Genomic DNA, 27727 nt, shown 5'->3' with positions numbered 1-27727 from the left:
AAACAGTGCTTTAGCTTCTGAAAGCATTAGAAATCCAAAGACAACTTTTAAATATATTTCAATCTGACAGTTTAGTATAAATTATTCCAAATTAAAAAAAAAAAAATCAAACTTATGTCAGGGTGATAAAAGCTGAGTTTTTCCATGAATTAAAAAAAAATTGCAGATCACTGGAGCTGGAAAACCAGCCAAAAAAACCCCTCACTTTCAGAACCAGACCAGTAGAGATGGAATGCTCCTCTGTAGGTTGCCCAGTAACAGCCCTCCTGCCAGGCCTGTGGCCACTTGTATTTTGTTTGTCTCCAAGGATAGAGACTCTACCACCTCTGTGCAACCTGTGCAGGTGCTTGACCAAACTCACAGGGGAAAGTTTATTTTCGTGTCTAAATGGAATTGTATTGTAAAGATTGGACTGATTTAAATTGTCAAGCATCCCCTTCCTTAGAAGAAACTGCCTCTTCTACTTGCAATTTTGAGATTTACAGTTGAGCCAGTGTGTCAGATGGAGCAGCCTTAATAATGGACTGCATGGGGAACAGACAGTGAAAAACAAGTTTGCTGATTGCAGCTGTGCCTGTTCTTAACTTCTACTTTTTAAAATAAGTAAATTCAAAAAGCATTTTGGAGGGTTCTCTCCCCATAGAGCACTCCATTACTGTGACAAAGTTACTGGAACCTCCAGTGTACAAGCAAAAGAGATTTAAAATACCAAAGAACATGTCACATCCAAAACACTGTATCACAGGGCTGCATGGATGGCTCAAGGATCACGTATCAAGTGCACTCACGTTCAGTGATTTTTTCATTTTCCTTGCCAATACTTCCAACCCAGCCTGGGTTTTAAGTTTGAAGCTTGGCTGTTTCTTGTCCTCATGGCCAAGCACCTTCAGCTGAACGCTGCCTCTGCAGCACCATTTCCTGGCTGACTGCCTTCTTGTTTCCATCAAGAACTTTGCAGCTGTGAAGTTTCCAGCTCAGTTTCTCAGGTGTACTTTCAGGCAGCCTCAGCACTAACAGCTGTACAACAAACATTTCCTGAATCACACCAGGAAAAATGATGTAGCTTAATTCACTTCAGTTACTCCCTCTTCATCCCAGGAGAAAAAATAGAGAAAAGCAATGTACCAAACCCATCACACAGGAACTTACAAGTGGAATCATAACTTTGATACATGGAGAAAAATTGCAACTACATATTCATGGGGGTGCATTATGGATTTTTAACTCTGTATTATGAAGTGTTAATTGTTTTGCCATGAACATTCACAGTAGGAAAAGGATGAGTTAGAACAAAGCAATTACTCAACTATTTTTTTTCCAAGTAACATTTATTAATAACATTTTTAAGGTGATAACTTAAGAGTCATAAGGAAGGGGGTTGTTGTCAGTAAACATACAATGAAAAGGTAGTAAGATTTTTCTATTAAAGTATGACTAACAAGGCTTTTAACAGTGTTTAGCTCAACCAAATTTAATATTAAAAACATTCAAAATTGCTAGAAGTGTTGCAATCAGTTCTATTGAACTTATAAAAACCTCATTTCAGTAGTCAGTACTAACCTACTATTTATACAAAATTTTAAACTCCATTCATAATTTTTGTAAACAAAGCACCTAAGCACTTGAAAGAAAAAAAAGTTAGTTTACATCCCACTAAATGGCAACACGTGTGTGAAACCTCAGGCATGATCAGGCATGGAGTATTACTAGGCACAGAACAAGACAGAGCTTCCCCAGCCAGCTGCTGAATACACTTATGTTGCCAAGGGTCTTTTTTATTTATACTAATTCCATTACCACTTACAGCTGAAAATTTAATAAATCCTCCATGTGGAAGATTTCAGAGACAAACAAGTCATCTTACATGGGTTTGTGAAGCTTCTGAGGGCTTTCAATTGTACATGATTTTGAATGAGTTATAACTTCTTTATCTGCTTCAGGAATTTCCAGAAACTTCTTCAAAACCACTGAACTTTGGCAGATACTGGGCTTGTCAAAGAGCATAACACATCAGAAGACACATTTTCAGTCTGCTATTAAAACACTAAGGTATGCTTTAATTTATTATGAAATGCCAGTTAAATAAAACAGAAGATGACCACTGTATTCTGAGGCTGTCAGGTCAAGCTCGAGTCAAGGGGGGAACTACTAACATACAAAAACTGCTTGTAACTTCTATTTTCTTAGGGAAGCTGCAAACAAGGTGAGTTCTCTTACCCGTATGAGACTGGCACCACGCTCAGTCTCTGTGAATGGCAACAACTGATATCCAGGCTGTCCTTTGTCTGCTCCTGACTCTTGCAAACAAAAGTTTAAACTTGATATAAATTAGGTAAATTTGCAGTAAGCCTTTGTTAACTGCCAATACAGATTTTCAATTGTCTTAATTAGCATACTTCCAAAGTACATCTAGCTACGCTAGATTTAATCAGGGTAAATTTTCCTGAGCTGACATGCCCCAAACTGACTAGAAATGTCTAGAGGTGACCTTCAAACAAAGGAGGCACTTGCAGGAGGCACTGCAGGAAAGCCTCCACTGCCACTGCCCAGCATGTGCTTACTCAGTTGTTTTCTCCAGGGTACCTGAACTTGTACTTGCTATAGGAATGACATTCATTTAAAGAATAGGAAAAATGTTTTAACAACTACCTGACATTAGCACTAAGCGAACTCAGTGGTCTCCCCTTGTTGCCTTCTCCAGTTTTCTTTGGTGTCAAGTGTTAGCATTACAGCTATACAAATTTTCTATGCCTAATCCCCTCAATTTGCAGTTTCCTGAAAAAAGACCAGGTGTCAAACAAACTCAAACCCTTCTAAATGCAAACTAATGATTTAAACAACTTCTCCTTTTTCCAAGTCTTTAAAAGCAAAAACAAATTAAGATTAAACAAGTTAAACACATGCATTTGTCTTAGCTAACACAAGTACTACTAGCACTATTCAAACCTGTTTTGTCTATCAGTTGCAAAGAGGTTTCAAAAATATTTTTTTAAAAGTATGGTGCAGATGCAAAAGGTAAAAAACCCCAAAACTGTCCTGTCTTTCCCTATCCCTCTGAACTGACCCACAGCCAAAGACCACAAATACACACCTACTCTCAACAGGTGACAGAACCAGGCCAGTGTTAACATTTTATCCCATTCCATAAAACAGCACTTACTGATCAAAAAACCTCTTGCCTTCCACACCATCTTGTTTGTCAACTATTCCACGAGCTGCACAGAAGTATTCAGGATTATGTGTAAGTACCTCCCCTCTTTTATTATTTTTAAATGTTTGGCAATGTATATAATCCAAAGACTTGCATCAAAGCTTAACAATTTTCACAATTAAGGCATAAGCCAGTGATACAATGAGGGGAGTGGGGAGAAAGAGTTCACAACCCCCACACTCAATTTGCCCTGTTATTTATCTTATGGCTCACAATGTACATCAACATACACACTGTTTATTGAATTACTTGTAGTAATGGAACTATAGTTTCATTCTTCAGTTGCTATAGTTACATTACTAACCAACTTTGCATTCAAAATCTGAAAAGAAAACATATGAAGGGTACTTTTTTTTTTTCCAAAGAAACCTACCTAGTCTCAATCAAAACTTTCAAAGAACATTTCACTTAAGATGATATGGGCAAGCAACTTTTATAAAAATATACTGTATAGAAACACAGTTGGAAAATTGCATAGAAAATATCCTTTTATTTAAATTGAAATAAGGCACAGTTTTACTAGCTATGGTTTGGCTGTAAAAATGCGACTCTATTTTGATTACTTTTATGTTATCAACAGTATTTTCCATAAAAATATAGGTGCAGGAATAAAAAACCCTTTTACACAGAGTGGGAAACACTCTATTGAAAAATTTCACCAAATTTACGGTAATTCAGCTGTCAAAAATTCAAATGCTATTTTAAATCAGGATATCCCACATTTTATTGTCCTCCAGGCTGTTCAGTGGCTGATGCTGTGCTTTCTTCATTTCCTGTGTAATCCAGGTGTTCCATCATCTAAAAAAAGGAAAAAAAAGGGAAAAGAGATGGCTCTTTATAAAGAAATACTGCTCTATCCCATTGATGTAAAGTATTTGTTAGCTAAGAGAAATATAACTAAACACATGTTAGAGTGCATTTTAGCAGCATACATTTAGGAGGTCCTCTACAGATCAGAAAAATATATAAGCCAAATAAAGCTGTATTAGCTAATGCTTTTCACTACAAAATGATTCACCAACCAAGGACCTGAGTCCTCTACAAGAAAATAAACTTGTCAATTGAAGTAACTCAATTATTAAATACAGAGAACAAAAAAACCACTTGGGGTTAAGGAAATTTTTCAAAGCTATGGCTTGCAAAACTGGAAGTAGACTCTAGGATCTTACCTGACATTTACGGGTAGCAAGCAATAGCTTGAACAGAAAAGATTTTCTCTTTTCATGGCTGTAAATGCTACCTGTATTACAGTTAGTTAAAAGTAACTGTATTGGTCCCATTTCTTTGTAAATTTTCCTTTCATTTCAGAAAGGATAAAGGAAATGGAACTAAAGTCCTCCATCAGGAGAGAATCTAAACTAGACTATTATATAGACTGATTATACTTGGCATTGATGTAACTGCTTCAATTGCCTGAGTAACTCAAAACAAATTTGCAGTTGTCCTGACTAAAAAGCCGCCTGTTTCCCTATCCACGTTGTACTGCTGGAGGCAATGAAGGCTCTGGTTTTTCCCCGGGACAAGCCATTGAATGAATTACAGAGGTAATACACACATTTGTTAGTGTGACAAACTGAGACCATCACTTTGAGGGCTTCAGAACTGAGCATAATTAACAAGGGGCCAAGAACTGGAGAGTTTGGGTAGCTGACAGCCAGAGACAGAAGACACAGAAATAGTACAACTAAGGCTGAGAAAAACAAAATGTGCCAAGGAGCTCATATACCCAGAGTGGCAGGATTATTAGGACAAGAGATAATTTTTTAAGCATCAAAAGGCAGAAAACCCTACTTACATTCTTCCATAGTGGCATATCCTGCCTATCTTTCTGTGCAACAGCTGCTCACTGTGTGGGTTCTGATCTAAGGTGGGCAGATTTCCACACAATTATTTTCTTGTCTTACTAGCACCTGCTCAGAATCCTTGCCAGGACAAAGCCAGGCTCTGAGACTGCTGTGTTGTACACACTTTAGTGTGGTATAATTCTATGTACAGGGTAAAAAGACTTGTTCCATTAACTTTTCTCTTCCTCTCTAGTTATGACCCAGCTCTGCCATTCCTTCTTTCATGCCACCAGAATTGTTTCATTGAAAGTACACAAACATACCTTATCAAAAGCACTTCTGCTTAAACAAGCTGTTTCACACCGGCATGCTGTGCAGTGAACCGAGATGACTTCCAAAAAACAAGTCAGTGGGGTTTGGGAAAGGTTTAGGAGAGCCCAGTGGCCACAATATCCATCTAAGACCAAAGAAGGCCTTTCACAACCCTCCCTTAGTCTTCCAGAATAATGACAGTAGGAACTAAGGCAGGCACCAGTCTCAGACTTAAGGACTGAGTTAGAGCAGCAGCACAAACTCAGTCCAGCAGTGAATACCCAGCTCTTGTGCTAATGACAATCTTGCATTTATTTCAGTATATCCAGAATTTTCCTCTACACTGTGACCAAAAATCCACATCAAAAGTCACCCAAAGCAAAACACTCCCTACAATTACAGAACTCAAACCATCCCTTTGAATGAGGATTAAAGTATTCATTTCCAGGATAAAACAAGAATAACCTCCCCCCACAGTATCATATTATATCAAGTCATGCCATATATCTTCCTTCAGCCTAGGGAGGATCGTCTAATGGCTGGCATAGAGAAAGTAATGTTGCTAAGCATTTTTGTAGTCTTTTCCTATACAATTGACAAGATGCTTCTAGAAATAAGAGTTAAAAGCACTTGCAATAATTTAGTGTATTCCCAAGTCTTCTGGTAATCCTACAACTAAGCAGTAAAAAATGTGGTTTTTTGTACAAATGCTGGAGATAGCAAATGTATTTAAATGTTTAAGTCTCCACTTAAATAAGATTTTGAAGTTAACTTTAAAACCAAATGCCTTGTGAAATTCTACGGGTGTTGGGGGGGCATTTATATAAATGTTACAAGGCTAAAAAAGCCACCCCACCCCATTCTTAATCTTTCCTCCACACAGAAGGACAGACCACAAACTAAAGCTGGGGACAACAGGTGCCTCTCCCAAAGTACGAGATGGCATTTAAGCAGCTTTGTCCACACATGTATCCCCACTGTGGATTCTCTCTGGACAGTCCCTCCCTCAAAGCCTCAGCAGAAGCTGCAGAATCTTTACAATAACCAGCTACAAGATGAAGGCACCTGGCTACAATCCTGGACAAAGCTGCTGTTTTAAGCTAAAGAATGAGGCAAAGCAATCTGACTGTACATTGTGGAGATGTCATGAACATCTCTGAAGTGGAGGAGACAGAAGTTTTTCTCTCACACCTGAATTTCTGACAGTTTTTAAGGGGGAGGTGTTAAGACAGCTTTGTAACTAAACCATTTTTGTTTAACCTATCTACTAACATGGTGAATCATTAAGAACTAAAATCAGCAAACTCACCCCCCACAAAGAAAACACTTTCACAGAGCCAAACTAGAAATGGCAGTACAAATCTCTCTCTGTAAGAGCACACAGTACCTATGCACACAGTTGCTTGCAAGATTCATGGCAATAATGTTGCATTCATGGAATTCTTAACAACTCCCAGTTATGATGAATTTGCAAGTATCTAAAAATGTGATTATACAACTTACTAAATAAGCAGGTGCATGCTGTATAACATGCCAGTGACAAATCTGTAGATTTATTACTTCAAAGAGAGATAAGAAGTGCTAAACGCTTCAAACTGACAAACTCCAACAAGTTTCAAGACTACTCCATGTAGAAGACTTCAAAGTTGCATTAGGCCACTAGATTTTCCATGATTTGGCAAAAATTATTTCACAGATTGCACTGATACAAAAAGCAGTACTCTAAAATTAATTCAATAATTGGAAAATAAGTATGAAATTAACTTATCATGAAGGCATCCAGAGAAGTATAAGCAATTCAGAAACCTAGATAAACCTTTATTTTACATTTCACAGCAGCAATACTGCCAGTTAGATGGCAGGAAAGTAAGAACATTATTCTTCCAAGAAATCTCTGCACTTCAGTGAATAGTTAAAATGTTTTCTGTGCAACAACTCTTTACAGCTCAAGACTACACCATAAAAGAGCCACACAGAGCATAACTAGAATTTAAGACTGCATCATTATGCAGAAACAGAAATTACCTCAGCTATGAATTATGGGACCTCAGAGCTGTCTTGGGGAGTCAAGTATTTGTCATACGTATAAAGTAGAAACTAAAAAAGTGATTTTAACCAACCTATCCAAGAACTCGAGTGAGCACAGCAGGACAGAAGAATTCTAAGTTATAAAAATAGCCTGGCCATCTGCTTTTAATTTGCACTCAACCCTTCCCACTTCCTATTATCATCTTTGGTTTATATCTAATTTCTTTATTATTAAGGCTTTTTAATGAGACTTAAATTGTTAAAGTACTCTTTCTTAGAACAAAGGAGCTAATGAGAAAAGTGCTTTTTATTTGAGAATGTAAGATACAGTCAGGCAGAATTCACCACCTCAAACTGTCTTCAGAGCAGACACCCTACACTTTATAAATAGATGTAGAACTCCAGCAACTATAATTCAAGATTATATTTAAATGCTTAAATTCCACGAGAAGCTGAAATTTGAAAGCTTGCACTGCTCTCTGCAAGCTGTGTGGACAGCAAACACAAATGCCATCAGTGTTAGCAGTCAGGAGCTGCTGCCAAGAAAGGTCAAAGCTGCGGCAGGGAGGCCACGAGAGCCGGTCCAGCCCCTGCTCGCAGCCAGGGCAAGCAGCACTCACAGCTCAGCATGAAGGACACTGTGCAGCAGGAGGGTGACACAAGGGCTGCAGACATTACTACAGGCAAATTTATAATGCTCAGTGTTGTAACAGAAGACAACAAAATTGCTGTTTAGCGCTAAGTAGGTCTTCACATCTATGCAGTGACACAGAAAAATCAGGTGAAGGATATACATATATGCAATATAGGTAACAGAGGAGGAACTAACACCAACTGCAAATATTTGAAGACAGTCCTAGGGTTTGGGAAGCTGGAGAGTAGAGAAGCATACAGAGCCTGCCTTCAGGCTTAGGAATCACAGCTTCATTGCTACTTAATATTATGTTTTTCACTCCTTTAAAAAATAAAAACCCCAGAAGACCTAAGCGTGAACACAGATTTGTACCTTGTCTTCAGTTCTACCCTCTTCTATTGAGTAATTTATAAAAAATTAAGAGGTAGATGCAAAAAAGACTGAAAAGAGGAAGCAGAAGGGGAAGAAGAAGAAAAAAGAAACTGTAAGACGATTAATAAAGCTGCATTAAAAGAAGGCCATAATCACACCTTGTAGCAAAGGCGTCCTGGAGGAGTCCGATACCTAAATAAAATTTATTCCATTATTAAAATCATATACAACAAAACCAACAAAAAAATCAGAAAAACCCCAAAATCCAAAAAGGTAACTAATGGCCTATTGTTAGGAGGTTTAGTCACCTGATGCACTGTACATGCTCTTCTACCCCTATTCTTAGGACACTTTGCTCTAACAACTCTACAAGGTTTTTCAGTTCCCATGAGGGCAAAGCAAACCTCAGACACAAGTCTGGCCACTCTTGTCAATGCAGCAGCTCTGCCCGAGCCTCAATCACTGATGCAGTAAAAAAATTGTCTTCTGACACCTTTCCATATCCTGCCTCCCCAAAGTGAGCACTAAAAGAAAGCTGGAGATTTCAATCCTGGTGCTGCATGAGTTGGGGCTGTTTGGGGTTTTGTTTGTTTGCTTGGATTTTTTTGCATGTTTGTAAGTTCAGTAAGGACAGTTCAAAATACAGTTTTAGATAAGAAGGACAACACATGAGAAAGATCAACCTTGCAGCTTTTCAAGAGTGCAATTTGAATAACTCTCTGAGAATAAAAAAATAATATAAAAATATTCTTCAGAAAGTTGCAGAAAAATAGAAGTTAGTAAATTACACAAAGCTCAATTGCAGGCTCAGTTACAGACAAGTCTAACTCAGGGATGGTGGAGTGGGGGGGTTGAAATCAACATTTTAAATTGTGCTAGGAATGAAGTCATCTAACTCAAAACAAGCTGAAGTTCAGAGTAGTTTTAATCCTTCAAGAAACTGGTTGAAAGGACATGAAATAACTACTATGGCAACATAATTCTTTCAAGTATGAGTTTTGCTACCAGAAGGGCAAGAAATTTTTGTTGCTAAGGAGACCTGCCAAATTTACTTAGGCCAATCTTACTCAGAACTCAAGTGAGGAAAATAAATTGCAAAGTGTTTTCCCCACAACAAACCCAGAGTTACTGGGCTTCATAAATGTGACTTTGTTTATTTTAGAATAGCAAACAGTCACCAATTTATACATACATGCACAGTAAAATGAATTCATTCTGACCTACAGGAACATTTCTATTCACTGGACCTATGAAAGGAGGAGTTGATTTTGTAAACAAAAAGACAGGGTATTTAGTTAAAGCTGAAAATCTGAGTCATTTCACACCTAAGCCAACCTCCAGCTGAAGCAGGTGTAGTGTACTAGATCAACAAAAGGTAGCATTTTGTTGGTAATACTACAGGAGCTGGTGCCTGTAGTTTTACAAGAATTACTCTTGACTTCTACTGATCCACTTAAACTTTCCAATCCTGAAAAAGCAGGAGCTCCTTCTATCCACCATGAACTTGACACCCACCTTTTCCCAGAACAGACTATCCAAGCTGCAAGTGCAGCATGCCCTAGGTATAGGTGATGGTGCCTCAATTCAAACAATACTGAACTTAGGTCTCAAGCAAAACAGAGCAATCTTGAGACTGCTCTGTCTGATAAATGCCAGCTCACAAGGGTTACTGGCACACCCAGTTACTACAGCAAACCACATCAGGGAAAATGTGCACGTGTCAACAGGTGAGATTTTAAGAACTGCAGTTCCTGGGTAGTGTTAGACATAACCAAGGAGGTCATACAGAATATTCAAGGCAGTGTGCCCACAGTGTGTGCTGTGATAGGAAACAGTTACACAACCCAGCTATTCTGTTCCGGAGTGCTCCATACAATCCTGATGATGTAGGCCATCAGTGAGGCATGAAAAGTTTCTAAAGCTCAAGTTATCACCAATTTTTTGGAACTGTCTCTAATACAGAACTAGTGCAGTTTGGAGTCTGCATGCTTAGTTCAGCGACTCATGTTATACCACATCTAGATGACAGATGGGGAATGTTCAAATACAAGAAAACATTTCAAAGTAAATAGAACAAACTACTTTTCCTCCCTGAGTACTGAACCAGCTATTTCATCTCCCTGGAGCTTTGTTCTGCCATGTCAACCACTAGACTACGATTTTCTAAGAGTAAAGACTACTTTTCCTTATTAGCTCCAGAAAATCACAGGAAAACTTGCAAAAACTTGTTTGCAGGTGACCTATCACCAAGTTCTCAGAGAAGCATATACTCAAAGGAATTAACAACAGAATACTCAAGGCCTCCAGCCTACCTGGTAACTGCTTCCTTTCCAAAATTTCTTCATTTCTTTGCGCCTCCAGGCAACGAGGGAGCTCGTGATGAGTGTACATGGTACAAGATAGAGAAGGGCAGGCTGCCCCATCTTCATCAGTGCCAAAACAATGAAAGTCAGCACCATGCCAACAGCATAAGCTATAAAAAGACATTCATACATACACAATCAGGATCAGGAGAATTTTTAGATTAGGTCAATCATTTAGTAAGACAATTTCTTTTTAAGCAGCATTTTCCTTGTTAATATAACTGAAGAAGAGACACAATAGGCTACTCTATATTTGAAAGATTTCTCAGAGCAACTCACTGCCATAACGAACAGTCACCTCAAGTACAAGTAGGCACACTAAAAAGAGTTTCTACAGAGATTCTTGACAACACTGAACCTCACCTGAAGAAAACCATCTACAACTGCATTCTAAAAAGCTACCATGAAGATCAACCATGCTGAAATATCACAATTTACCTATTGTGCAGGAAATGTAGTATATAGAAGATGATCTTGTTTGAACATCAAATCTTCGACAATAAGCAACCAGAAGACCTTGAAGGGAAAAAAAGTCAAAAAAGGAAAGGGATTAATTAAATGTTTAGTCGTGATTTTTTTTCTCTCCAGTTTTCCAAATGAAAGCAGCATAAAATAATTTATAGTAAGACTTCCCATTATGGCATTTTATCTTCTTCCAGTATTTTTTCTGTAAAGGCAAGAACGAGTCTAAGAAATCCTACAGTAAATGTAGCAAAAACCATAATGGAAATATGAGCCAAGCAAGCTTGGAGTTAGAGGTTTGGGGTTTTCAAGCAACCTAATTACATTGTGCTATTTTCAGCTTTCTAATACAGAAGTGTAACAACCTATTTTTCATGTCTTTACTAGGATTCTAATGCTCATTCTTAACATTCAGCAATTTTGCCTGCACATTCAACTGAAGTAATTTGCTCAAGACTCCAATTATGACCAAATTCAGCTCTTCTGAGAAAGATGGAAAAACCTGGCAAAATATTTTACATTACATCACCTCTAATTGCATAGTTTAGGATCTGGAAATCCTACGAAGTCACAGAATATTTGCTTTCTGTGAGATTTTAATGATATTTAGTTAATAGTTACAACTGGATTTACCTACGGGACTTGCGTTTACACGATCCAGTACAACAGAAAATAAAAAGTCTTTCACTATTATTCTATAACATAGTGAGCTTTCTTCTACTATGGCTTTTGTTGTATTCTGCACTGACTGATCAAGGCAAACTGCTCCATTTGATTTAGTAATTACCCTGTGAATAAACTCTGCAAGTCAGCTAAGACTAAAACCCAAAATATTTATTCATAAGTTAGTTACCAACAACATTTGCTCACCTGGGACAATAATGTCTCCAAAACCCAACAATGAAAAGGGCAAGTCACAGAGTGTCGACGCAGAGTGTTCAAGTCTAGGCACTCTAATTACCACGGGTAACTGGAAAACATTATTTCAGAAGCCACATAAATCTCATCTAAAGCATTCTGGTCTTCTGGATATTTCTGGTTGCTTGAATTAATAAACAGTATAAATATAATTAATTTATCGTTAATGCAGACTTCAAAATAGGTAGAACCTGAAGTAAAAACCAGAAACCAACATAGAAAGTAGATAAAGCTTAAGGCAACTGTAAGCTGGAATTTCAGATTTACAAATAATATGCACACACACACCACCCAAAACCCCAAAAAAAAAAAAAAAAAAAAAAAAAAAAAAAGTTAAAACAGTATTTAACCATGTAATAGGAGTAACAAATCTGGATTATTACCTAACTATAGAATACTGATCAATGATATCCAGGCCCTAAAGAGAAATTTGGACAGTAAGGTTTTCCCCAAAAGAACAGTCTTTTCAGAGGAAATAATTTAAAAATCCAGTATCTGAAATACAATCCTTACTTTCTCATGGGGAGCTGAGCGTTCAGTAGGGACTTCCACCAAGTTTCCATCACTCTAGGATCAAACCCAAGTCAACAGGCATTTAATACTTATAAGAAAATAGCAGAAGCTGGCTATATTTTGTGAGAAAGTTATGCTGAAAAGCACACTAGAAATTAGCTACACAGAGTCAGTACTTTAATGCTGCACGTATTACAACGACTGTTCATACCTTTTCACTGTTTCCAAAGGGACCAGCTGCAACTTCAACCATTATACTTGCCCCATTCTGAAATTAAAGTTATTTTTCAAAAGTTAGTGGTTTAATGAACCAAAACTTTCACACTACATTTACAAAAACTGCTTGTACCTCCACTTACGATTCAGGATTGGAAAAATCCTGAATATCAAAGGGAATGCTCTGGAATTGTGCAGTATTATACTGCACTGTTTGACAACAGAAACATGTAGTCCAGCCTAAAATAATGTTAAAAAACCCCAAACAACAAGTCCGCTAGATATTGATTAGATAAATACGTGTCAGCTTTTTCTGCCATGAGCTTTCCACTTCAAAATAAAAGCAGGTTAACACTTGCACACAGTTCATACCACACTGCAAGTGATCACTGCAGAAAGTACTAGAGCATATTCCAATAAATGGGTGTTTAAAGCAAAAGAAGGGCAAAAACTGGAGGGCAGTAATTTCTCATGATGACACTGTCCCCCATCCCTCACACTAAGTGGGGATGGTTTACTTTTGACCATGTGATTGCCATAAAAATTTAGGCCACTGTTGTCTTACATGGGAAAAAATGGAAATCAGCTTTTCCATCTTGAGAACATTGCAAACACTGACCTGTTAAACAAAAATATTCTCCCAGTGACTAGACAATTCTGTTCTTACAGTAAATTCACAGACATACCTTTGTGATAAATGGTGTTATGAAGACAAAAAACACATCATATAGAAGGAGGAGGCCTAGAAGTATTACACACGACTGGCAAGAAAAAAGAGAAGAAAATATTACTTCGGGTTTTGAAGTATCACACAGCTAGATTCTGGTACCATTACAGTATTTTAATCTGGCATAACATTTAGAAAAGGATTAGTTTCTTTTAATAATCATTAAAAATAGTAAAGATTATGTTTTTTAACATATATTTCTTACGTATTGAAAAGACAGTACTTCCTGAGAGTAAACTTGCCGATTCATGGCAGTAGAATGTTACCTTAAGGCAAGCAACTTACAGTACCTTAAAGTTGGGCATTTTCAGTGTTTTAATGAAGTTTAGGCAGAAAGCAACTCCCAAAATATCTTGCAAAATCCAAGCCCACCTGAAAAAAAAAAAAAAACAAAAACATTTTTACAGGTTGTTCAAACTGCTGCTGGAATCTAGATTTTTCTGGAACTAGCAAGGAAAATTTTTCAGAAAGCAAGAAATTAGTTCTTCAGAATTACTGCTACCAAAACCACAGAAGTCCTAGTTTCAAAATGGTCAATTTATACCAGCCTCTGATCATAAATAGGTAACTGTGCTGGTAATGGCTGGGATAGAGCTGATTTTCTTCACAATAGCTGGTAAGGGCTATGTTTTGGATTTGTGCTGGAAACAGTGTTGATAACAGAGGCATCCTGTAGCTACTGCTGAGCAGAGCTATTCCCTATGCTATTCTGCACCTCTTTTCTTCTGTGGCAATCATTAGCAATGAAGCTAGTTCTTCCTCATCTTCATAGTTTTTTATAACTTCAAATTACCACACAGCTCATTTGCATTGCTTTGTTCTCTATTACTCCCATGCTTGTAAAGCTTCAAAATACTTTCATGACTTTTTAGAAATTGGCACTGGAGTGTAGAAGGATGCTGCACTCCAGGACTAGTAGTATGCTGGGAAGTTCATTAACACAAATTATTCACCTTACTCTTAAGACAGAATGCACCACTTACCTATCTTCATTTCGAAATACTGCCCAGACAACAGCTGCTGCTATGCAGAATATAGCAAGAAAAATAAGCCTCACTTCAATGGTTTTGTTGGAACATGTAATCCTAAAAGAAAATAATTAAATTAAAAGAGAAAGCCTGCAACAGCCAAGACACATGGTTGTGCTATCACACATGCTTAAGCTGACAAGGTGTTCTCAACCCAACTCCTCTGCTGCCTGTAGCACAGTACTTGCTCCAAACAGGATCAAATGTGCAGGATCCTCCCCTTACAGAGTTCCATGATGAACAAAATAAGCACACACGACAGAACAACCAGAATTTTGTAAAACCAAGCTCAGCCAGCCATCCAGAGCCTTTCAAATTTTACTACAAAATGCTTTCATATAAAGTTAATGCAGCAAATCTACAACTATTTTAACTGTTCATTATGCTACAGATACCTTTAATATTTATTAAAGCAGCTTGTAATTTTCTTTCGTAGCTATCACACACTCTAAAACCATACAGGAAACAATCTGTCAAACTGTTCTTGAATTTTCATGCTGCCTTGAGTAGCAACCAGAAAATACCCAGGGGAAGCCTGTCATTTTTAGGAAGTGAAAGGTGCACAATACCTGCACTGCCCAAATGGGATTTGTCCTATTAATGCTGCAAGACAGTTGTACAGACTCATCGCAGATGCCAGGCAGAAGACTGATATTATAACATAAACTAAATCAAAACAATGAGGACAGGTTTCAGTGCCAAAAAAAAAAAAAAAAAAAAAGAAAACAGCAAATAAACACAATAACACACATTTGATATTTTGTGTTCAAGAGGTGTCTGGACTGGCACTGGTGATGTGGTTTAGGGGCTACAGTGACAGTACTGAGTAGACAACTAGACTGGATGATCTTAAATGTCTCTCTCAACCTTGAGGATTCTATAATTCCACAATATAAACTGCCAACAGTTAGAGCAATGCTCAACAGTCACTGGAGACCATAGTCAGCTGAGTACAGAAAATGCTGAATTCTGAGTGTCTCTGCCATGACAAAGTCCTCATCAAGCAAAAACTTGACTCAGAGGTATCAGAACTGCTTTCTAGCCAGATCCTCACCAAAAAACTAAAATCAAATATCAAGCTCCAACTAGCAAAAAACGTTCCCATCAAGCAAACTTTAAACACTACTAGGCTGTCAATGCCATCCTCCCAAGAATGTTGACATAACTCATATATTTTTTTTTGCTCATCATTAGTCACCTCTCCTCCACATGACTTCATTCAGAAAAAGCACTGTCAAGGCAGTCTTTGTAAGAAAGCTGAAGAAACCTCTCCTTTAAATAGCAACTGCATCCTTTCAATCCTCAACTCACGCATGGAGAGAATAATTTAAAAAGTTACATTCATTTTAGTTTAGAAATCTAGCTTTTTAGACTTACACACTTCATAATATCATGTAGAAAGTAAGTCAAAGGAGATTATTCATTGTTTCTTACCTAACCATTTGTAGAAGAAATAAAGTAAGACGAGCATGACACAACAGATGACAACAAACAAGATAACTGTTACAGGGGTGAAAGTAACATTTTCTTCCTTTTTCCATCGGGTTTCTCGCTCTCCAGGACTTGCTACTGCTTTCAGATTCTCACTGTTTCAAGAAAACAATAAACACATTTACCTCAGATGACAGATTATGAAAATGTTTTACTCTGACCAGAATTGATGGTTATAGAACATTTAGACTGACAAGGTTTCAGTTTAGTCCTTCATACCATCATTAGACTTAAACCCACAGAAAATCATACGGTTATTGTTTGAATTTCTCTCAATTTTTTAATGAAGATATGCACTTCCAACCTAGCACAGATCACAAGGAAAAGATTCTTAACTGCACTCCTTTCCAACGGTGTGATAATTGCCAACTTTAAGGGAGCATCCCCAACCAAAACCCTGACCCATGTGAAGAAAAGTAGTACTACACTCTTAAACTGCTTTTCAGGATGCACACGCTGAGCTCTAATAGTGCATCCCCTCTGATTAGAAAATTTATTGGGCTAAATGTGGAGAATCTGATAAATAGGTCTACAATAAATCAAAACCATAGATATTGCACATTCTTATAACTTCATCTAGACATTAAGTGTCTGCCATACCCATTCATGTTAGAGAATGAAGCTAACTAAGTAGTAGCTCTTTTATTCTTACACCTCATAATTACAGAGTAAGTGAGAGAGAGGTGGTATAATTGGGGATTTTCACTGGGACTAAGATTCCTGTGCATAAATACTCCATATTTATACCTCACCATGCAAAATAAGGAGACTTAAATTGCAGTGTTTGAGCAGAGAGCCCTTCTACTCTTTAGTACGGACCTGGTGCAAATTGCCCATCAGATAGTGTGTTCCTGAGGAATCCCAACACCTACCTGCCAAAAGCTGAATTCAGCACTGAAACAGGTACCTTCAAAAGAGAGTAACCCACAGGAGCAAGGCACCTTGTTAGATGAATCACCTTCTCAGAAGACATGCTTTGAATAAGCAGCCTTTTTTAAAAAATAAGCTTGCCCTAGATTTATGAAAGAGCACTTTAACTAGTTTAATAAATTACATCTAGGTATTTTTAATATGGGAGACAGCACCACATTTTGTTATTTTAGCATTCAGTGCAGCCACACCCTGCAGGGTGAAAAAGAAACATAATCAGATCCAACCTTTAAAAAAAGAAACGTACACAACTCCCCTCCTTCTGCTTCTTTAATCTCTTTAAAATAGCTAATTTGCATAACTGTGGGAAAAAGGAAGCTGTTGTTATCACATACGATCCTCTCCTCGTTGTGCTGGGGAGCAAAGCACCAGAACACCACTGAGACCCTGAAGGTAGCAACACACTGGCCCATTTAGCATACACAGCCACCCAAGAAATACTGCAGAATAATGCCATGCTCTCAAAGGCCACTTACAGGCAGTTTAACCTCAGACTAGTAACAATTCTCTGCATCACTTAAAGCTGCACACCCCTCAAGGCCAGTGCAGAAACCCCCAGTACCCCTTGTTTCCCCTGCCTTTGCCACATTGTGCACTGCCACTTCCTCTTCCCTCCACAGAGACTGCTGCTGCCTCCTTGTCCTCGTCCAGTCCTAGAGCTGCTGCTGCCCCAGCTCTGCTGCTCCACCAGATAAAACAAAAAGCTGAAGCAGATAAGCCAGGCTGGACTTTATCTGGAGCCAGCCAGACAACCAAACTGTGCTTCCCATTGCTCCTAGTGACAGGAGTGCTGCACAGCCAGCTGGGATGGAGCAGCTGTACAGATCCCTACCAATGCAGACACTACATACAATATGTATTTACTTCCTGAATCACTGCACTTGAAAGGAGTAACTAAAATACCTGATTTCTATTGTGGATATTGGAGAATTACAATGCTAGTTATACAGTGTTTGGTAATTTGTCAAAATGTTAACTCATGCCTCCTCCCAAGAGCTGCATTGTCCCTCAGGAATTTTTACAATCCATGCTTGAGGTTCCTCAAAGACCTCTGGTGATTTTTCAGAGGTCACAGTGCTCAAACATTTAATGACAAAGCAGCTAATTGCACTTAGGTCTTCTAATTTTTTTAACCACCAACCTAAAAGAAAATAATTTCTCACTGATCATCGTGACAGTTTTCACAAGCTTTGCAGTCCATGTAATTTAAGCAGCTCCATTTAACCAACTTACAGTTCTGCTACTCCGCTCCAGTAGCCTCCCAGTGCCACTGTAAACACAGCAATCAGGAAGATGACAACCATGCTGTAGTCAAACTCTGGCAAAGGTGGTGAATACAGAGTCACATTAACTTCATTTCCAAGCACCTGAAATATAACATACATGTTGGTTCATAAGGGGAACAAAAATTATATTGCTTATTTTCCAACAAGATGTACATCACGATGTCCTACTCTTAATCTACACAATGCTGAGAGGAAGTTTGCAACTCACTGCACAAGACATGTCATATGTTTGCCAAGAAGCAATGCTTCCCATGCTGCCTTTCAGGATGGTCAGGTTTGGAAACAAATCTATTACTACTCCTGTGCAAATACAGAAATACCACAAGAGAAAATGGTACCACTTTGCATTCTTTCCACACTTCTGAGAAGTTGTGCCTCTAGCCCAAATGCCTCCCCAAAATACACCAAGTGCTATCAAAGACATCTGCTCTGCAGGAAAGTACACCTAACCCAATCACTTTGAAATCTGCTGAGGTACCAGCAGATCTACCTCTAGCTCTCAAACCCACAGAACTCAGTTCAGAGACTGACATGAGGCTTCAGACAGAACAGTGACAGCTCAAGGTGGCAGAAAATTTTTGACCAACAGCTTAAGGCAAACATGTGTTGAGTTGGATTCAAATTAATAGAAAGCAATTTCACACTATTTTAAAAATTTAAGACCTAAGGAAAAAAAACAATCAGCTGAAGTACACAGAAGAAAATGGGAGAGAACACTGAGATGTAACTGGTACTGAACTGTACAAAAATCTTGAAAACAAAACCAAGGTGCTCCCATCTGACTGCAAGGCGAGATTTAAAAAACAAAGAAAGGATGATAATTTGACAGGAAATGGAAAGTAGTAGGGAAGACAAGTTTGCTGTTGCAGTCAAAGTGAGTCCAGACATCTAAAATAATGGTGCAGTGAGAACAGACTTCAGAGATGCAGAAAAAAACCCCAGATTTGTTTACAGTCTGCATGTGAGATAAAAGCAAGAGAGAGAAGAACATGCCAGACAGGTTTGGCTTCAGAAAGATCAAACTGGCACTAGAAAGACTGAATGGGAAGGCCAGTGGTAGAATGGAATACAGTGACCACAGATGAAGAAAGCTGAATCATTTCAACGTCTAAATTTTCTAATTACAGATAATAACCTTTCTGCAGGCTAAAGAAGTCAGAATCATTCCTTTTGCCTGAAGCTATGGAAGTTCAGAAAACAAGAAATAAAATTAAATTCTAGTGAAACACTGTAGTTGTATGAAGTGGAACATAACATTAAAGGGAAAAAAAAAACCCTATTCAAATTACAGCATCCTCTATGTAAAAAAAACCCAAACAAAAAACCAAACCACATGCACAAAAAAAAACAAAACAAACACACACCACCAAGAACCAAAAAAAAGCGCCAAATCCTAAGAGGCATATACATTTTTAGTATTCAGTTCCAACATATCTTAATCCAGTTTTTCTTTGAAGTTTCATAAATCTTACAAAGTATAATTCACATTAGAATCTAGAGAAATTGTTGCCTTTTGCTCCTTCATTCCTCTCTTCACTAAAACTTCCTAAGTCTCAACTTCCAGCACAGGGAGCACTAGAATGAAACAGACTGCATCAGGTTACAAATCTGCAAGAGAGCTGTCCACTGACTAAAAGGCTTGTAACACTCTGCTGTTGCTATCAAAACTCTTAACAGACCTGGCTGTAATGGTGAAGGCTAACAGAAATTATTTACTTGTCAAGTGAAAAGAATGCTTATACAAACTATTTGCTCTCAGACTGGTGCTGCCTCTCTCTTCTAAATAAAAGGAGGATGCTGGAAGCTTTAAAGAGAGTTAAACAAGAAATGCAATTTGTAGTTGGAAGTGTACAATAGCTACAATTCCAAACAGTGCATATAATTCAAAATAACAGCTGCCAGTGACAGGACACAAGGCTTTGGCAAAAAAACTAGAGCAGAACGAGGAAAGATCACTTGTAGTGTAGACTGTGTTCCTCACCACTTTTATGAAGGCAATCTCATTATAAGACAAAAATTAATTATTTGATTCAGCAGCAGTATGAGACAGCAGAGGTACTTTGCTGAGTTACTCCAGCTGTACAGAAGTGATTCTACATCATGGCACTCCAAGCATAACTGGGCAATAAAGAAGTGCAGAGAAGACCCAGACCTAACTTGCCATAGTTCCCTTTCATGTTAGTAGGGCATCCTAAAATCACTCAAGCAAGCAAACAACACTTATCTGACTGAAGAAACAAATCTGAAGATAGAGGACAACCTGAACCCAACTAGAGCACTTATCAAGGCTGTGGCAGTCTGAAGACAGCACAAACCTTCAGTCATGTCAGTGCTCAGCAAGTACCTATCTGTAATGACAATAGTAAACAACCAAAGTCCTACCAATCCAGGCAGTTTCAGTTTGCATACTTACCTAAGACAACCTCCCATGGCAGCTCTGAAGATTAAGAGCAGAAATGGTGAAGTGAGCTTGCAAATTCAACTCAAGAAGCTAAGACTACACAGTGCTAGCCTCTGCTATCCCCAGAAAAACATGGGCAACACAACTCCTGCTTAGCAAAACTATTCAACACTAAATAAAAAACCCAAAACAACAATATAATAACAACAGAAAAAGCCACACTGAAGAAAAAATACTGTTTTCCTTAAAACCCTGTGCAGTATTTTGTTATCCTAATATTACATGCCAAGGAAAAGAAACTCCAAATATTCCTAAAACAAACTCCCCTGCCTATGAAGTGCAGGAGATAGCACAACTGCTGTATTTCAATAACATGCATTTGGCATCTCACCATCAACTCACCAACAGAAACTCAAACTACACTGCCTAACCACTCTTTAGCTAATGTTGTCACATTATACAGAGGGAGCTCATCATCTAACAAAGGCAAAAAACTCTCAGTCTTTCCTCAAGATCCAACCTGCCCAGGTGCTGCTTGCCTGACAGCTCTGGTGCCAGTAGCTACAAGCTCAGCTGTTCTAGCTTCTGCACTAAAGGAAGCAGCTGTATCCAAGTCCACTGGAAGACAGCTTATCTTGTTCAACAGGAAACTTTTAAGGTTCCCCATCTCCAGTCAGGTATTGTGTTTCCCATTCTCAGTGTTCTAATCAATCAGTCAATCAACCATTCTCTCTTGTTCACCTGACTAGGAGGACCAGTACTTTCACAACTAAATGTCCATCCTCTCTTAGGAATGAAAGCAATATCTAAGCACATTCATATCAGACAGACATCCAGACCTGACCTGAAATGAATTTATTTGTTCAAATACCTAAGTTTATACAACCATAACCTGCTGAAGTTCTGCTACTTACCAGCTGCATATCTACTATGTCATTATATCTTATAAGAGCAATTGGAAGAGTCACATCTTCAAAATCAGTCTTGTTATCTGAAATAGCAGACTGAAAGAGAAAGTGAAAGTGGTAAGTATGCTGAGCCTATTTACAAAGTAGGTTAGATCCCTAAAAGCAGATTATCCTTTCAATTTCAGTGTATTTGTAGGAAGGTAAAAACCAAAAAGCTCATTCATCACCCTTTGCAAAAAGATTAAAAAAGATAGATGTACTTAAACCAAACCAGGTGATAATACCAACACATCTGGATTCATACTGCTGCTGTGTTTTTATAGTATTATAAAGGGATAATCAAAACTGGTTTTAATTTCTACACTTCTGAAACAAGATGAACTTCCGGTGATAATCACACAAATTAATGAACCGTACATATTTGTACACACACTTTGCAGCTGCAATGGAGAACAAAAAACAATGAGATCTCACAAGACCTTTTTTGATTTCCAGTTTTGGATTACATGTCCCTAGCTTATTTTTATCACACACATCTAAAACAGTATCACCTAAGTTTACATGGAGTTCAGAATGCACCAAAATTAGGGAATGACACAGACAAGTATTTGCATTCAGAAACATGTTTGAAGATACAAGGAACATTTAAAAATGCAGCTCTGTAGCTTCTCTGAGCTGGTGTAAGCCAGCACAGCTCTGTGGGGAGGGTAAACTACTCATGCTGGAATTACAGATGTGCTCAGGGTCCTCTGCTTTTGGGGCTTCTCTCAGCTTACCCTGCACAACACTGCATGCGACCAAACAGACAAGACACTACTTCAATACAGAAGAAAACTGTTTGTTGTAACTTACCAGCCTAGATTTACTGGCAATCAAAAGCATTTTAGCACCCAAACTTTGTGCAATTCTTGCTTTCTCCAAGAAAGTGCAGTTTCCTCTCATCACTACAACTGCTTTGTCTTTCATTAAGCCAGAAGGAATTTCAGCTGAACTGCAGAGGACTGTAGAAGTCAGGTTTTCCAGAGGCCTGAAAGTCTGCAGAGAAAGAGGGAGAAAAGGAATGTGATTAAAGCAGGGAATTTGATATTACAAACAAATTAATCCAGATGACTAAAATGCTATGCTCTTTAACTGGAGATTTGCCACAAGAGGTGTAACAGAAAAGAATAATTCAGGATTATAAAATCACAACAGCAGTTCCTGCAGCCTGCAATAGTGAGGAACATTTAGAGCAGCATAGAACTGAAATAATCTGGCTATTTCCAAGTGCAATTTCACAGTAGTTGATATTGTAATTTACATAGAAGAAACTGATTAGACAGAAAAATGACCTGTTTTCAAGACAATTAAACAGTACAACAAACTGATCAGCTAATATAAAAAAGTTTCAGAAGTTCACCAATTTTTGTAAACAAATAAACAGAACTTTAATTTCCAAATACAGAACTTAGACGTAAGGATAACATCCAATGGGAAAAAAATTAACAGGGTAAAATGAATACATAAACATAAATATAAATAAACAAACACATAAATACAAAAACTGGTTCTAAACACAGAGAAAGTATTCCCTTTGTAAACTCTAGAAGCCAACTCTTTCAAGGATAGAAATGTTCACCATAGATTTATTTTTTGGGAGTGATTTGGGGGGAAGGGGACAACACGAAGCAAAACAGCAAATATTCAGTGTACCACATATTTAACTCAAAATTGTGAAGACCATTTATAGTTGACTCAAATTCATACTGCAATCTAGTTTTCTTAGAGGGTATGACTACAAGCTACTTACAGCATTGTCCAAGGTTTTTGGAAGAGATAGCCAATTAGAGTTGTAAATGATGCAGTAATCCTTAGTTACTGGAGGCACTCCACTTCCAGAGGCGTGCAGGATCCCCTCATCAGCAGCTACCTGCAATAGATCACAGTGCTCTGAGTCACACCAAGTTCAGAATATCAGCTATGCAAACATTTTTCTAAAAGGCTTATGAAGAGAAAGACCTGTTAGGAGAAAAGGAATTTACTAAACTCATTATTTAACAAAATAACTGATTCCATGAGAGATGGGGAGCTTGAGAGCAGGTTGGAAATCTAGTAAGAACCTAGTTACTGTATAATGCTGCTTATCCTCTTTGTAAATACAGTGTATTTATGACATGTACAGTTCATGTCACCAGGCAGAATACCAGCAAGAAACCAAAGCAAATTACTTTAGATTCTCTATCTTGTGTCTTCCAAGAAGTGTAAAATTTTACATGGAAAGCAATTGGAAGGGTACATGGAAAAGAGATGAAATTCTAGAGTCTCCTTTCCTCACAGACTCTAGAATTTTCCCTACTAATAAAAGTAGGGGATTATATGTATTACATATATATATGTATCATATGACAATTTCCCAAATTTTTTTGTCAAGTAACTGTAAACACAAAGAGACCAACTAGTGTACCTCAAGAAGAATTTGTGTAGTTAAGGAAATACTGGTGTTTCTTAAGATTAGAGCCCCTCACATAATATGATTCCTTTTATTTACAAATACAGCTGAATTTTAAAACTTGTGATAACATTAGCAGTGTACACTTCTCCCCAAGCATAAATAAAGGTCAGGCATCTAAGTGCATAAATGAACAGACTAAAGACAGATGCAGCTACAGCTATAAAGCAGTGAAAAGAAATAAGCATTATTTGCATCTCAAAGAAGTATTCCCGTAAAAAACTGGAAGATGTTCTTATTTCAACTGTCTTGAAATTAACCTCAATAGCAAGAAGTATCATCAGAGTAAAAAAATTTTTTTTAAATCCTGCTGTAAAATGCAGATTTGTGTAAAAAAACCAGTAACATATTAAGCTGGAAGTAGGCATGGGTATGGGGGAGAAGCCCAAACAGATAAACAATGCTAAGCATTAACAGTGCTAGAGAGGCATTTCTCCTCCATCTAGAAGATCTGTATTCTACAGCAAGGGAGAGCTGGAGAGAAAATAAAAGCATGTGACGATATTGTTTCAGAGGTTTATGTCTGCCTGGTTTGAATAGCAAAAAACCTTCTTCAGAGGAATCCATTATATTGGCCCCAGCTCATGAACATCTGCTGGGAGAACTGTGTCAAAGGGCCCGAGCACATTAACTGTTTAATACGGAACACTTCTTCAGCTGCCAGCTGAAATAAATTGTTCCATGATTTATGATCAGCACAAAAATGATCAAGCTGTCCTCTTAAATGCATTCACCTAGAAGTACAAGCTAATGGTGAATTAAAAGCAGTGAAGACTTTAACAGGTGCAAACCCCAGAGGTTTACATCCATTAAAAGCTCTTTCTGCTTCATCAAATAGAATAGTGTTTTCTGGGTTCCAGGAAATCAAGTGTTAACACTACACAAGATAAATCTACCTAGAAGGAGTGATTACTTGCTTACATGATATGCATGTTTTGTTTGGCAAGCTTCCCTTCTCTGGGGATTAATCAGAGCACACAATTCATCCTCATGAGGTGGAGGGAGGCAGGACCTGAGCATGACATGCATCCACACCTATTCACTGCTGAGCTCCAGAGACAGCATTTCAAAGTTAAACATTAAAAGAAATGCTACATGATATGTCTCACTTGGAACATTCCCAGGGAAATCCTCTTGCATCCAGCTGAAGTCCTGTTACTTTCTAATGGCTTCAGTATCCTTTCAAAACAGACAAGGGCTAGGCCTGGGTAGGTGGCCTGGCAGCCGGCTGTGCCACTGAACAAATCCTACTCTCAGTATAAACACATTTCTCACTGAGCACTTTTTCAATTTTATTACATAAGAACAAGACTAAATGTGTGATCACAAAAAATCTCTTGAAAAGATTAACCTGCTTCCCTAGGCTCATTTGCTCTGGCATAAAAGCATTCCCATGGAGAAGAGGCATAACAGCTGTCCTTACTTTAAGGGGCATCACCACCTGCTTTCCCTTCAGGTTCAGACAATTCTAAACGGCCCCTGACCTCCAAACAGACTCCTTCCTATTTCTGACAGGTAGTTGTCATATCTCCTTCTCTTATCACCTTTAAATTTTTGTTGTATAATTCCTTATCTTTTATAGAGAAGAAGTCTCATTCTGTCTCTTCATCCCTAATTTTCCAAAGGTCCCTGTCACTGCAGGGATATAAACTTGGGCTGATAGCTGAGCTTTGGAGTGTACCAGTTTGGAGTGTACTGCACCACGCAGAATACAGGAAATCAGATGAACCAGTAGACACAGAGACCAAACCAAGCCTATGTTTACAACACCCATCACAATTAGTACCTAGATAAGACATACAGAAACTCAAAGGTACAGACTAGGGAGAAGGTAGTCTGTACAGAGCAAGTGACAACATAAAACCCACAGAAACATAAAAAGGCAGGGGGAAAAAACAGCCACAAACAGAACAACCATCATTCTGTTGTTCTGCCAGCGGCCGTGTGACACACACAAATCAGCCCTTCTCACTCCCTCCAGGCACTGTGACCCAGGAGAACAGGAGCCCATGCCCAGAGAGCAGCAGTGATCCTTCCCCAAACCCAACTCCCCAAGATGTTAATGTCAAGAGACTGCTCCTCAGGCAGAATGGCCTGGTCCAATGCTCACCACTGCTACAACTGCATCGGTAGAGCAAAGAAGGAGGCAGGACACAGGGCCTGGAGTCTTTTAAGAGGGCAGAAGCTCCTTTCCTTGTCAACAGCAGCAAACCAGTGGGCTAAGGGCAAAGCCACTCTTCAGAAAACCCCAACATGCCAGTGACAGCTACATGGGACTCAGGAAAAGCCAGGGAGACAAGTTACTGCCCCCACAGGCATTCTCAAGGTACTAAGGGACTGACTGTGCTGTGCACCTGTTGTTAAGCATATCCAATGGTGACTTCCTACACAGGAAAGAAGTATTCTCACCCAGACTTACCAAAACTAGATAACTTCTGCTAAAATTAATTTAAAAAAACCCAAACTCAACAACAAAACAATTTAGTGTAACAGCACTTAATGCATGTATGTCCTTTATACTGCCTAAGCAGATTACGGAGGTCTCTGAGTTCCCCATTTGGCAGAAGGTGGTCTGCCAGATTTCCACAGCACTGTACGCCTGGGGAGAGGGAGAAACTGGGAATGCGTGCCACACCGAAACCAAAACTGAAGATGAACGAGACAGAAGTCAGGACACATACACACACTAGGAGCTTCCACCTTCCCCGCAACCAAATTTAAACACCATGTTTATCCAGGAAGGCACCCGTGAGATTTGTTATCTCAACTCCCAAGGCGTGACCGGAGCTGGCCCGGCCTGAGCTCCCCAGGCCCGGTGCGGACAACCGAGAGGCCTCTCCCGAGGGGAGCCCAGAAGGCCCAAATCCCCCGGGCCACACTCCAGCCCAGCCCCGAGGCGCTCGGGGGCAGGGGGAGCCCAGCCCAGCCCGGCCCGGCCCGGCCGCGGGAGATGGGAGCTGCGCGGGCCCTGCCCGCCGCGACCGGCGAGCTCCCGGGACCGGGCCCGGGGGAGAAGGCGGCCAGAGGGAGCCCCTGGGCCGGCAGCGAAGAGAAGCGACAGGCAGCGCCATCCGCCAGCCCGAGTGGCACCGCTCGGCCCGGCCCCGCGTCCTTACCAGCGGGAGCAGCAGGGCCCACAGCGCGGCCCACAGCAGCCCGGCCGCCCCCATCGTCCTCCGCCGGCTGCTCGGGGAGGGGCCTCCCTGGGCTCGGGCTCCGCACGCCCCCGCGGAGCCTTTCACCGGCTCCCGGCGCGGCGCCACTTCCTCTTCCGTCCTCCGCGGCCGCCGCTGCCGGCCGGTGCCGGGACGCCGCGGGCACGGCGGGCGGGGGCGGCGCCGCCGGCGGGGCGGCGCTGGGGGAGCCGGGCGAGCCCGGGGCTGCACGTCCCCGCCCCCGGTGTCGGTGTGCCGCTGTGGCCGTGCGTTGTTTCGCTGCGATTCGCAGGGTCCGTGGCTCTCTGCGTGTCGGGGTGTCCGCCCAGCAGCTCCCAGTGTTTTGGGCACTGAGGGGCTCACTAAAACTCCTCAGAGTCCCTACGTGTAAGAGGAAACGGCCGCGTTTGCCTCACGTCTCCCGACACAAAGCAATCCCAGTGTTTCGCCTCGGTCCAGCCCCCGCAGAGCCGTGGGGGAGAGGGGTAGTGAGGATAGCA

The 27727-nt window shown here is 39.6% G+C and overlaps 1 protein-coding gene across 4 annotated transcripts; it reads right to left on the bottom strand.

Annotated features, from left to right (window-relative positions):
* Nucleotides 1-1309: 1309 nt before the first annotated feature.
* SPPL2A (signal peptide peptidase like 2A) lies at nucleotides 1310-27727 on the bottom strand. 4 transcript variants are annotated; one of them, XM_041418449.1, is made up of 17 exons: nucleotides 27189-27727; nucleotides 23374-23493; nucleotides 22437-22619; nucleotides 21591-21680; nucleotides 18223-18356; nucleotides 16003-16154; nucleotides 15138-15234; nucleotides 14524-14625; nucleotides 13831-13912; nucleotides 13500-13574; nucleotides 12809-12865; nucleotides 12598-12651; nucleotides 12037-12136; nucleotides 11143-11220; nucleotides 10654-10814; nucleotides 8500-8533; nucleotides 1310-4009 (listed from the first exon to the last, which is right to left on the bottom strand). In XM_041418449.1, exons 1-17 carry the CDS (start codon nucleotides 27240-27242, stop codon nucleotides 3978-3980), a joined length of 1605 nt encoding a protein of 534 aa, XP_041274383.1. In that variant the 5' UTR covers nucleotides 27243-27727; the 3' UTR covers nucleotides 1310-3977. The 4 variants fall into 4 exon arrangements, with proteins under 4 accessions (XP_041274383.1, XP_041274385.1, XP_041274382.1 ...); XM_041418451.1 differs by lacking the exon at nucleotides 12598-12651 and having other exon boundaries at nucleotides 27189-27726; XM_041418448.1 differs by lacking the exon at nucleotides 8500-8533 and having other exon boundaries at nucleotides 27189-27725.

This window comes from Onychostruthus taczanowskii, unplaced genomic scaffold, assembly GCF_017590055.1.
Source record: "Onychostruthus taczanowskii isolate IOZ18803 unplaced genomic scaffold, ASM1759005v1 scaffold6, whole genome shotgun sequence".
In the NCBI taxonomy this organism is placed as follows: domain Eukaryota; kingdom Metazoa; phylum Chordata; class Aves; order Passeriformes; family Passeridae; genus Onychostruthus; species Onychostruthus taczanowskii.
The sequence above is the reverse complement of the archived record's forward strand: the minus strand, read 5'-3'. Positions and strand labels throughout refer to the sequence as shown.

Excerpts from the sequence above, each read along its gene's own strand:
- SPPL2A (XM_041418448.1), bottom strand. The coding sequence starts at position 27,242 with ATGGGGGCGGCCGGGCTGCTGTGGGCCGCGCTGTGGGCCCTGCTGCTC. Across the intron at positions 10,815-11,142 it reads CTACATTTCCTGCACAATAG|CTTATGCTGTTGGCATGGTG; the intron begins GTAAATTGTGAT and ends GTCTTTTTATAG. Across the intron at positions 4,010-10,653 it reads GGAAAGGAAGCAGTTACCAG|ATGATGGAACACCTGGATTA; the intron begins GTAGGCTGGAGG and ends TCCTTTTTTTAG.